This window comes from Bubalus kerabau, chromosome 2 (genome assembly GCF_029407905.1).
Source record: "Bubalus kerabau isolate K-KA32 ecotype Philippines breed swamp buffalo chromosome 2, PCC_UOA_SB_1v2, whole genome shotgun sequence".
Taxonomy (NCBI): Eukaryota; Metazoa; Chordata; class Mammalia; order Artiodactyla; family Bovidae; genus Bubalus; species Bubalus kerabau.
The window spans coordinates 44,713,312-44,726,213 of NC_073625.1; the positions used below are offsets into that span (position 1 = coordinate 44,713,312).

The 12,902-nt window shown below is 46.0% G+C and overlaps 1 protein-coding gene across 5 annotated transcripts in view; it reads left to right on the forward strand.

Moving 5' to 3' along the window:
- Window positions 1-8,728: 8,728 nt before the first annotated feature.
- ERICH1 (glutamate rich 1) overlaps window positions 8,729-12,902 on the forward strand; it is a 44,765-nt gene continuing 40,591 nt past the window's right edge. For 2 of the 5 annotated variants that reach the window (XM_055567600.1, XM_055567599.1), the window contains exon 1: window positions 8,730-8,957. In XM_055567600.1, the coding sequence (XP_055423575.1) occupies window positions 8,936-8,957 (22 nt within the window). In that variant the 5' untranslated portion in view covers window positions 8,730-8,935. Of the gene's footprint in view, window positions 8,958-12,902 lie in introns of all 5 variants that reach the window. The other 3 variants (XM_055567597.1, XM_055567601.1, XM_055567598.1) reach the window with 3 other exon arrangements.

Consider the following 12,902-nt stretch of genomic DNA (forward strand, 5'->3'; position numbering starts at 1 on the left):
CTGCCCGGCGCGCCTGGCGCGCACGGCCGGGGAGCGCGCGCACCGCCCGGCCCGCCAACTGTTGCGCGGGGAGCGGCGGGTCACGCGGGGACGGCGGGGGACTTGAGGCTCTCCAGAGGTCTCCGGAGGCAGCGGCCTCCCGGCTGCGCGCGGAGCAGGTGCTCCGGGCGCTGGAAATTCAGCGAGCGGGTCCGACGGGCATCCCGACACCCGGCACAGCGCGGCCGGTTCGGGAGAGGGAGGAATGGCACGCGGGCACATGGTGCGAGGGATTCGTGGACGGGGTGAAGTCTCCACACCCAGGATGCTCGTGCGGCGCAGAGGACGCGGAGACATGTCTATCCTACATGCTGGCCCAAGTGTCGCTGGGCTGCCCCTCTTGCTATCGCGGGCACCTAAACCGGCCCCCACCTTTCCACTCGCGCCCTTCCCCGGAGAGGAACCTGCCGCCTGTCTTCGCAGGGAGGAAGGGCTCCCATGGCGTCCCCAGGCCCAGGAGCAGCGTCTCTCTGTTGGTAAACCTGGGGGAGGGGGGTCTGGCCGCCTTCGCGCGTCCGCTCCCAGCTATGCACAGACCGCACCAGCCCAGGGATGAGGAAGGAGAATGGTTCATTGGAAACCGGGCTCTCACAACCTGCAGCGAACTGGAATATTTAACCATGTTGTCCGTATTTGGATAGCCAGGGGGAAGGAAAGTTACCACGGCCTAGCGTGAAGCCGCCGCACGGGTAACCGGAGACCACCTGGCTTCCTTCCCGCTTATGGCAGCGTGTTACCTGACCTTGGGCAAGTCCCGGAGCCCGGGTTTTCTTAAGCCTGCAAAAACGAAGCTTACCACGTTTCTAACTGGGCTGTTGTGAAGTTTAAATGAGATTAAACAAACAAACAAACACGTGAAAGCTGCTAAAATGAGAGAAAACACCAAGAAGAAAGTTTATAGGAAAATGGACAGGAATTAGAATAGGAATCAGGAATCCCTTCCCCCTGGAGAAGGGAATGGCAACCCACTCCATTATTCTTGCTTGGAGAATTCCATGGACAGAGGAACCTGGAGAAATACAGTCCATGGCGTTGCAAAGAGTCAGACACGACTGAGTGACAAACACAGAGTAGGAATAGAGAATCAGGCGACCAAAATTATTTGGGATGAGACTAACCAATCTTCTGAAATTTTCAAGGTCTTTAAATAAGAGCACTGTCTCCATAATATTTCTTCATATATTTGATCACTCCCCTTAATCAACTACAGCTTATCTTCACAGCAGAGTTCCAAATGCTGAGGGAGTGGATACAAGATGACTAAGAAAACCTCCCCACAGTCACATTTCTCGTTAGTTTTTATCTTCCAACTTCTCTCCTCTGTCAAAACCAATGAATTGTATGTTTCAAACCACAACCACAAATCTAAATTCTAGATCAATTTTTTACTTTAAAATATGCTTTCCCTTTAGTTCCCCCCCTCCATATTTGTCCTCATCCTTTCATCTTTTTTAAGTGAATTAATTTTATATTGGAGTATAGTTGATTCACAATGTTGTTTCAAGTGTACAGCAAAGTGATTTAGTTGTACATATGCATGTATTTATTCTTTTTCATATAGGTTATCACAGAATATTGAACTCCCTCTCTATACAGTAGGTCCTTCATCCTTTCATCTTTAAAATATTCGTTTATTCATTCATGCAAGAGCAAAAACAAAAATAAGAAAAGTGTGCTGAGTGCCCAACATATCCATCCGTATGTGAGCACAACAGAGAAGCCTTCTCTGGCCCCTGGAACTTCCAATCACTTTTTAAAAATAACACGTAACATACAATCACATATTATAATTACTTTTCTAAAGGAAAGTAGAGGATGCTATTCAATGTTTAAATGGCAACCACGCAGCTCTAAGATGAGAGAAGAACCTTTTGAGGAAATCTTCATTAAGACTTTATTTTCCTCTGGGTTCTCCCACAAGCAGGTCGTGGGATGTGGCTTTGGGTGCAGGTAGTTCATTTGGGAGGGTGATGCAGGAAATGAGAAAGGAAGAAGGAAGAGTGAGACAAGGAACAAAGGAATGTTAATAGGATGTGTTATCAATCTGGCCACCCCTGTGGAGAGTGGGATCTCAATCTGGCGGGGATCCCCAAAGGCACCACATGGAATGTCCCTCAGAACTGCCTGCCTTCAGTTGAGGCTGGACATTTTTCCATCTGATTTCCATTTGCCAATAATTGCCTATTGCTCCCCCCACCCCAGGTTCCTTGACTGAGTAAGTCTCACAGCTTCAGAGAAAGACCTGTAGGATTTAAAGTGCCCACAGGTGAATGCAAGGGTCTCTGCATAAGAACCAGCATGCAGTCAGAAAGCCACTTCTACCAGAGCCCTGGAGAAGGAATGGGATTCAGGTAAGAAGAAAGCAGGGCAGGGAAATGCTTTCAGATAGGAGGAAGAGCAGGTGTGACGACCTAGGGGAAGAACAGTCAGAGGGAGCAAGAGAGAAAACATGAGTGCATCTGGAGAACAAGTCAGTGCAGTTAAGTTCAGTCGCTCAGTCGTGTCCCACTCTTTGCGACCCCATGAATCGCAGCACGCCAGGCCTCCCTGTCCATCACCAACTCCTGGAGTTCACTCAAACTAATGTCCATTGAGTTGGTGATGCCATCCAGCCATCTCATCCTCTGTCGTCCCCTTCTCCTCCTGCCCCCAAGCCCTCCCAGCATCAGCGTCTTTTCCAGTGAGTCAACTCTTCACGAGGTGGCCAAAGTACTGGAGTTTCAGCTTTAGCATCATTCCTTCCAAAGAAATCCCAGGGCTGATCTCCTTCAGGATGGACTGGTTGGATCTCCTTGCAGTCCAAGGGACTCTCAAGAGTCTTCTCCAACACCACAGTTAAAAGCATCAATTCTTCGGTGCTCAGCCTTCTTTACAATCCAACTCACATCCATACATGACCACAGGAAAAACCATAGCCTTGACTAGACAAACCTTTGTTGGCAAAGTAATGTCTCTGCTTTTGAATATGTTATCTAGGTTGGTCATAACTTTCCTTCCAAGGAGTAAGCGTCTTTTAATTTCATGGCTGCAGTCACCATCTGCAGTGATTTTGGAGCCCCCAAAAATAAAGTCTGACAGTGTTTCCACTGTTTCCCCATCTATTTCCCATGAAGTGATGGGACTGGATGCCATGATCTTAGTTTTCTGAATGTTGAGCTTTAAGCCAACTTTTTCACTCTCCACTTTCACTTTCATCAAGAGGCTTTTTAGTCCCTCTTCACTTTCTGCCATAAGGGTGGTGTCATCTGCATATCTGAGGTTATTGATATTTCTCCCAGCAATCTTGATTCCAGCTTGTGTTTCTTCCAGTCCAGCGTTTCTCATGATGTACTCTGCATAGAAGTTAAATAAGCAGGGTGACGATATACAGCCTTGACGTACTCCTTTTCCTATTTGGAACCAGTCTGTTGTTCCATGTCCAGTTCTAACTGTCGCTTCCTGACCTGCATACAGATTTCTCAAGAGGCAGGTCAGGTGGTCTGGTATTCCCATCTCTTTCAGAATTTTCCACAGTTTATTGTGATCCACACAGTCAAAGGCTTTGGCATAGTCAATAAAACAGAAATAGATGTTTTTCTGGAACTCTCTTGCTTTTTCAATGATCCAGCGGATGTTGGCAATTTGATCTCTGGTTCCTCTGCCTTATCTAAAACCAGCTTGAACATCTGGAAGTTCACGGTTCATGTATTGCTGAAGCCTGGCTTGAAGAATTTTGAGCATTACTTTACTAGCGTGTGAGATGAGTGCAATTGTGCGGTAGTTTGAGCATTCTTTGGCATTGCCTTTCTTTGGGAATGGAATGAAAACTGACTTTTTCCAGTCCTTGTGGGCACTGCTGAGTTTTCCAAATTTGGTGGCATATTGAGTGTAGCACTTTCACAGCATCATCTTTCAGGATTTGAAATAGCTCAGTTGGAATTTCATCAAGTCAGGGGTGTTCAAAGGACACTTTAAGGACTTTAAATTGTATTTTATATACAGTGAAATTTGATGTAGGGTTTTTAGCAGGGAAATAAGATGTTCTGCATAGAGAATCATGTCATCTGTGGACAAAGTTGTATTTCTCCCTTATCAATTTATATATCTTTTCTTTCCTTTTCATGTCTTACTGCATTACCTAGGACCTCCAGTACAATGTTGAAAAGGGGTGAGAAGGGTATCCTTGCCTTGTCCCTGATGGTGGCAGGGTGGCATCTAGTTTTTCACCATTAAGTATGATGTTGTTGTTGTTTTTCAGTTGCTGAGTCATCTCTGACTCTTTGTGAACCCATGGACTACAGCATGCCAGGCTCCTGTGTCGTCCATTGTCTCCCAGAGTTTGTTCAGATTCACGCCCGCTGAGTTGGTGATGCTCTCTAACCATCTCATCCTCTGCTGCCCTCTTCCCCTTTTGCTGTCAACCTTTCCCAGTGTCAGTGTCTTTTCCAATGATTGATCTCTTCACATCAGGTGACCAAAGTCTTAGAGCTTCGACTCCAATATTCATTGGAAGGACATCAGTCCTTCCAATGAATATTCAGGGTTGATTCTCTTTAGGATTGTCTGGTCTGATTTCCTTGCAGTCCAATGGACTCTCAGGAGTCTTCTCCAGCACCATACCAGTATGATGTTAGCTATAGGTTTTCTGCAGTTGTTGTTTATCAGTTCTAAGAAGTTCCCTTCTCTTCCTAGTTTGGTGACAGTTTTATCATGAATTTTGGATTTTTACTGGATTTTGTCAAATGCCTTTTCTGCATCTATTAATATGATTACGTGATTTTTCTTTAGTTTGTCAATGTGATGGATTACATCCACGGACTTTTGAAGTGCAATGAGATTTTTTTAAAGGGTAGTTTGACTGCTGTGAGGAGAAGAGATGGAGGTGGGGTGGGAGTGAGGAAACAAAAGTTGGATCGTGGAGATCAGTTTAAAAATGCCTGGATAAACCGTAGTGAGAGATGATGAAGACATGAACCAGGCAATATAAGTAATAAATGATGTAGGAAGGACACACTTGCTGTGATTTTTTCAGTGGGTCATGGGGGAGAGACGAGGCGAGGATGCCAGTGAATCCCAGGTCTCTTCAGCTGGGTGGGTGGTGCTTCTGGGAGACCACCAAATGGTATGTGGACACTGCCAAGTGTGGGCTAGCTCCAGAATGTGAGGTTCTATGACTTCAGCGAGAGCAGTTACAGTGGCGGGTGATGGAGACACAGCTGGGCAGCAGAGTCAACTGAAGGTGACAAAAGTAGAGACTGACTTTGTGGTCAACTCTTTCGAGACGTTTGGGTGTAAAAGAGATAAAAGGAACAGGGCTGGAGGAAAAGAGATGGTTTCTGGGAAGATCTTGTTGTATGGTTAGAAAGACCAGAGCTGCTTGGCACTGCTGGGAAGCTGAGGTAGAGAACAAGGTCATGATGTGAACTAATCAAGGACAGCATTCTGGACATTCCCTCTCTCGTACACCATCTATTGTTATATAGACTTCATTTTTTTAGAGTAGTTTTAGGTTCACAGGAAGATGGAGGGGAAGGTACAGAGATTTCCTATATGCCCTCTTCTGCTACATATGCACATCCTCCCCTGCTAAAAACATCCCCACTACATGGTCCATTTATTACAACTAATGAACCTATGTTGACATGTCACTATCACCCAGTCCTAGTTTACACTGGGCTTCATTCTTGGGGTTGTATATTCTGTGGGTTTAGACAAATGCATAATAATGTTTCCACTATTATAATATCAGACAGAGTAGTCTCACTGCCCTAAAAGTCCTCTCTGTGCCTTCCCTCTCAACCCAATCCCTTGCAACCACTGATCCTTCTACTTTCTCCATAGTTTAGTTTTTTCCAAAACGTCATAGAGTCACAATCATATACAATCTGTAGCCTTCTCAGATTGGCTTCTTTCACTTAGTAATATGCATTTAAGTTTCCTCCATGTCTTTTCACATCTTTTGATAGCTCATTTCTTTCTAGCTGAATAATATACCATTGTCTGGATGCACCTCAGTTTATTTATCCATTCACCTGCTGAAGGACACCTTGGTTGCTTCCAAGTTATGGCAGTTATAGATAAAGCTGCTATAAATATCTGTGTGCAGGGTTTTCTGTGCACATAAGTTGCCATCTCATCTGGGAAAATACCGGGGGATGAGATTGATGGATCATAAGAGTATGTTTCATTTTCTAAGAAACCCCCAAACTATCTTCCAAAGTGGCTGCACCACCAACAGTGATGAGAGTTCCTGCTGTTCCACCCCCTTTATGTTGTCAGTGTTTGGATCTGGGCATTCTCGTGGATGAGTAGTGGTGTCTCATTGTTTTAAATTGCAACCCGTGATGACATATATAATGTGGAGCAATACTTTGGCCATCTGATGCGAAGAGCCAACTTATTGGGAAAGACCTTGATGCTGGGAAAGATTGAAGGCAAAAGAAGGGTGCAGCAGAGGATGAGATGGTTAGATAGCATCACTGACTCACTGGACATGAGTTTGAGTAAACTTCGGAAGATAGTGAAGGACAGGGAAGCCTGGTGTGCTGCAGTTTGTGCGGTTGCAAAGAGTCGGACACAACTTAGGGACTGAACAACAACCTTCAATATGCTTACTTATCATCTGTCTTTGGTGAGATGTCTGTTAAGGTCTTTGGCCCAGTTTTAAATTGTGTCATTTGTGTTCCATTATTCATTTTCAGTCTCAACTTAATCAGACCTTTCAGCACATACATTTGGTATGTATGGCAAGTGTATTTTCTAAACAACTCTCTTTCAATTATATGTGTGTATGTATGTGTGTTCTGTCTTTAGGGACCCTCCAGCTGCTGCCCCATCCTGGGTCCAATAGAGAGGTCTGCATCCAGTATCTTGCATTTCTCTCCTGCAGTTAATTTTCTCTACTGAATTCCCAGCAAGCTTCTGCCTCTACCACTTCAACAAAATGACTGCAATCAAGGTCACTGAGAACTTTCACTTCTAAGTCGTTTCAGTCGTGTCTGACTCTGTGCGACCCCATAGACGGCAGCCCACCAGGCTCCCCCGTCCCTGGGATTCTCCAGGCAAGAACACTGGAGTGGGTTGCCATTTTCTTCTCCAGTGCATGAAAGTGAAAAGGGAAAGGGAAGTCGCTCAGTCGTGTCCGACTCTTGGCGACCCCATGAACTACAGACTACCAGGCTCCTCTATCCACGGGATTTTCCAGGCAAGAGTACTGGAGTGGGGTGCCATTGCCTTCTTCAGCAATTGTCTGTGATGGGTCCTCAATATCACTTCCGACCAGTGATGACATGGCTTGGCTTCAGGACAGTTCACTGTCCTTCCCTACCCCCTGCCCACTCCCTCCTCATCTCCCCACCTTGTAGGAGTTAGAACCCCTCAGAGCTGTACTTGAACCACTTCTCTGTCTACACTCCCCCTTAAGGCTTTAAATGCACCTGGAGCCGACTAGCCCAGCTGCATATCCATCCAGGTCCTTTCTGTTTCGTCGAAAATCACTCAACTGCCTGATCCTGCCCACATTCATACAGCCAAGGAGCACCCCAAACTGCACGCCACCCAACAGTGACTGCCCCCCACCCCCAGGAGGTTTCTCAACTCATCGGAACCACTCCAGCCTCCCAGTTTCTAGACCAAAACCTGGAGCCGGGCCACCCCTCTCCTGCCACAGCCACTCTCAGTCAGTCAGAAAACCTCTCTTGCCCTATCTTCACACGTATCCAGATCCAACCACCTCTTCCCACAGCCACCACCCTGGTGTTAACCACCGATGTCCTTCTCACTGCCATGGACGCAAGGTGCCCCTGCTTTCCCCACAGTCTGCTCTCAGCTCAGTGGCTCAGGCAACTTCTTCAAAGTGGGTGTCAGATAGTTTCACTCCTCTGCTGCAAACCAGCGTATCCTCCCCCTAATCCTTGCACCTACACGACCTTGCTCAGCACTGCCTGCTTTCCTGTCTGAGGGCACTGTCACCGTCCCTCCTCCCTGGGCTCCTGTCGCCCCGGGGCCTGCTGCTCCAGGCCTGGGCTTCTGCTGAGTGCCCTTTGCCTGGACATCGCGAGTTTTGCTCCCTCAAATTACATTCTGGGAGGCCTTCCTGACTCCCCTCTCCCCAGTCTGAAACCCCTTCCCTGCTCTTAAGGAGGAACCCCAGCTTCCACAGCAGGGCTCCACACAGACAGGCTTTCAGGAAATAATGTTCTCCAAGAAACGGACTCAAGGAAGAGGAGTAAACTATAAACCAAGGTCCCGGAGTAGGTGAGATGGTTGGACGGGAGCACAAAGCACAAATCTTAACAGTGGGCAGAAGGGATCCGCGCCACAAGGGTCCGGGGTCAGTGGGCGGCCCCCGGGTTTTCTTCTTCCAGGTTTCCTTTCTGCTTTTAGTTCCAGTTTCTTTCGCACCTCAGGGCCCTGGCCCAGTGGGCGCTCAGCGGACTCTTCCTACTGCCCGCATCCCTGTGCAGCGCTGGGACCCAGAATGACACTGCGGGCGGTCACCCAGGAGCACAATCCCGCCCCTCGCTGACCTCCTCCCAATGACCCAGTCCCTGACTCCCCTCCTGCTGACACCCCATCCACCTCCCGCTGACGTACCCACCCCCTTCCAGTGACGCTCTTCAGATGAGCCCTTAACGCCTCATCCCCTCCCGCAGATTCCCCCGCGGTCCTTATCCGCTTTGCCGGGTTCACGCCCTTCCCTCCGAGCATGCTCAGAGTACTAACGCCCGCGGGTCGTGCCCGGAGCGCGTAAGAGCCAATCCGCAGCCGGTGCGCGACTGATTGGCGTCCAGCGGCAGAGGTTCCGGATTCTGATTGGACAATCCTGCTGTTGTGGGCGGGTCTACAAAGGCGGAGGCCGGAAGTGCAGCAGATTTGCTCCTGCCTGAGCTGGGATCCCCGGGGTCGTAAGCTTGCCATGGCTGCGCTGCGAAGGCACGGTAGGCGGGGACCGGGTGTGTCGGGGGACCAGTGGCTTTGGGGGAAGGGGACCCGGCGCTGTGGGGAATGGGGAGTCTGAGGCCTCGGGGCTGTGGGGACCCGAGGCTGTGGGGACGGAGACTGTGAGGGACGAGGGAGCTGTGAGGACAGGGTCTGTGGGGACCCAGGACTGTGAAGGATGAGGGCTATGGCATGGGGCGTGGGGGTTGCTGTGGGGATCGGGACCCGGGACTGTGGGGATGGGGGCTGTGAGTGACAATGGCCGTGAGGACTGGGGCTCTGAGGTACCGGGACTGGGAGGGATGGGGGCTATGGCGCGGGGTGTGGGGGTTGCTGTCGGGGCCGGGACCCGGGATTGTGAGGATGGGGGCTGTGAGGACAAGGTCTGTGGGGACCCGGGACTGTGGGGATGGGGGCTGTGAGGAACACAAAGCTTTGAGAGGCGGGAAGGGCGTCTGTGAGGACAGGAGCTGTGAGGGACGGGGGCTGTGAGGCCTCGGGACTGCGGGGACGCGAACTGTGAGGATACGGGACTGTGAGGGATGGCGGCTGTAGGAGTCTGGGACCTGGGACTATAGGGCACGGGTGTGAAGACCTGCCCAAACCCCACATTCAGACTCTCAAACCATTTAAGTGCAGGGACCCTGAATTTCTGGGGACTTAACTAGTGTTTATTAAGTGGTGGCATATTTTTAACCAGCACCAAAGGCAGAATGGGACTTCCCTAGTGTCTCAGACTGTAAAGAATCCACCTGCAATGCAGGAGACAGGGGTTTGACCCCCATGTCAGGAAGATTCTCTGGAGAAGGGAATGATAACCCACTCCAGTATTTTGCCTAGAGAATTCCATTAACAGAGAACCTTGATGGGCTACAGTCCTTGATGGGGTCCCAAAGAGTCAGACAGGGCAGAGCAGCCAACACTCAAAGGCAGAATGGATACATTTAATTGGCTAACCTGGCACATGCTTTAGAATGAATGTCAGAGATACAGGGAACTTCAGACACTTCAGAAGCTCAGCAAACTTATCATTACCCTATAATCATCAACATTAAAATTAGAAAAAAGGGAAGATTATGTTTTCCTCAGTTTTATTCAGATATGATCAATACACAGTACTGTATGGGTTTTAGGTGTACAGCATAGTGACATGATGGCCTACATATTACAAAGCCATCACCCAGTAAGCTAACATCCATCACCTCATATAGTTACAAAATCCCCTGTGATAAGTACTTTTAGGACCTACTTTCTGTCTTAGAAAATATGCCTGTTAGCAGTAATCACCATGCTGTACAAGTACATCCTGGGACTTATTTACTTGTGACTGGAAGCTTGTACCTTTTGACCATCTTTACCAATTTGTCCCATCCCTCAATCACCTCTGGTAACCATCAGTCTGTTCTCTATATCTATGAGCTCCTTTTTTCTTTGTTTTTTTTTTTTTTTTTAATAGATTCAACAAATAGTGAGATCTTACAGTATTTGTCTTTCTTTGGCTTATTCCACTTAGTGTAATGCCCTCAAGATTATCTGTGTTATTGGCAATGGCACTTTCCTTCTTTAGGGCTGAATAGTATTCCACATCTTATTCATTCATCCATCCATGGACACGTAGGTTGTTTCCATATCTTGGCTATTGTGAATAACTTCAGTGAACATTGAGGTACATGTGTCTGAATTTTCAAGTTAGTGTTTTCATTTTCTTTGGATAAATACCCAGATCCAAAAGTGGAATTGCATATCGTATCATAGTTTAATGTTTAATTTTGTGAGGATCCTCCAGACTCTTTTCCATAGTGGCTGCACCAATTTTCATTCCCACAAGCAGTGCACAAGGGTTTCCTTTCCTTCACATTCTCACCAACATTTGTTATTTCCTGTCTTCTTTGATGATGGCCATTCTGACAGGTGTGAGGTGATATCTCATTGTGTTTTGATTTCAATTTCCCTGATGATTAGTGATCTTGAGCATCTTTTCTGTGTACCTGTTGACCACCTGTATGTCTTCTTTGGAGAAATGTCTGCTCAGTTTCTGTGTCCATTTTTTACTCAGATTATTTGGGGCCTTTTTGCTATTGAGTTGCATGGTTCTTAATATATTTTAGATATTAGCCCCTATCAGATTTATAGTGTGCAAATATTTTCTCCCCTTCAGTAGGTTGCCTTTTCATTTGTTGGTGGTTTTGTTTTGCAGAAGCTTTTTAGTTTCTTTTGTTTTTACTATTGTTGTCTTTGTTTTTGGTGTCAAAAAAAAAAAAAAAAAATCTTCACTAAGACTCCTGTTGTCAAAGAACTTTCTCCCTATGTTTTCTTCTAGGAGTTGTGTGGTTTCAAGTAAAGGTGAAGGTTTTGGATATGTTTCTCATTTTACTTGGATTAGTTCAGGCCATGATTATTTTCTTTCCTTCTCTCCATTAAAACAGATGCTGTGTTTTTGCCCTTTGAAAGGAAAAGCCCAGTGGCAACTATAGTTAGTATTTACATAAAATAAGGAAACTAATTTCTCCGTAAGGCAGAATATGGAGAAAAGTAGATAGCATTCCCAGTCTGCTTCCTCTGTAGGAGAACACTGCACCGCAGTAACAGCACTGGAGTAGAAGGAACGGGTTCTCCTCTGTCTTCCAACTGGATTGTGGCAACGTTCTGAGTTGCCTTCAAGTGTCCCCTCAGCCTGTCCTGCCGGATCCCTTGCATCGTGTCTTGGTGACAAAACAAGAGCAGTGTTTGCTCCGCACAAAATGATCACAGCCTTACGTGCACTTAAAATGTTTCAGAATGGCTAATGGCATAGTAATTGCTGCTAAAAAACTGTGAGGAAAAATTTTGGACAGAGTTTGAAATATTTTTAAGTGTTAAAGTTTTGTGAGAAACTGAGTGTTTAGTGTATGTCTACTGCTTAAATGGGGAGGCCACCTCAGATTGGTCATGGCGTAGGATTCCAGTTATGTTCCATTTGAATACTATTTATAGTCTTATTTTGAGAACTAGTTTCCTCTTAATTAATATTTCAGAAAGCTTGCCAACTCTTGCTTAATCTTAGCTAATTGTTTTTCCATTTATAATTCTATGATGAAACTCATTAAGAAACTATCATTCATTGAATTTGCATATATATTGAGCTTCTCTTTCTTGTGACTTGATACAATACTATTATCAATGTATTCCTTTATTCCTAGGCAGCCTTTTCATATTACAGGACAAAAAACCCACCTTGAATATTGTGGTGGAAAAAGCTATAGAGAGGTTGGCCGATAAATATACTCTTTCCTGAAAATAGGAAATTGAAAATACTGTTTAAGATTCCAAGAAGTACCTTAAACTTAAGAAAATTTAAAGTGTCTCTTAAGCTATACAGATATCAGGTGGAAAAGGGAATTATCTGAGTCACTGTTTACTGAGGTTGGGGAATTCTTCCTTTTCTTTATGATTTTCTTGGTGTGTGTTTGTTTTGGAAGATTTTCTCTACCAAGCCAGGCTATAGTTGGGAGGCTGTGATCAAACTGACCACTGAGAAAGTTTCAATGAAATTCCATTTCTGATCTTATTTTCAGAAATAGCTATTCATTTATATATGATTTCAAAAAGCCTGCCAACTCTCGTTTTAAGTTCTAGATAATCACTTTTCCATTTAGATAATCACTTTTAAAAGGTATGTCATAAACCTGTTTGTTCTGGTAGCTTTCTTTCATAATGAAATATCTAGAAATCACATTTTTAAAGTTATTTGTTAATACTTAGGGTCGTCTTTATTTTTGTGTAATTTCTATAAATATGTGGCCCCATCAGTTTTACTGCTTTCCATTTCACATCCACCCTTGAAAATACAGTTTTTTGGCTAATTTTTTCCCTCATGTCTCCAGATTAGCTCTACACATGTTTTTTTGTCCTCTGAGAATTGTGCTTTTCTGAGAGACAGTGGTTCATAGGGATGATATGGCAAG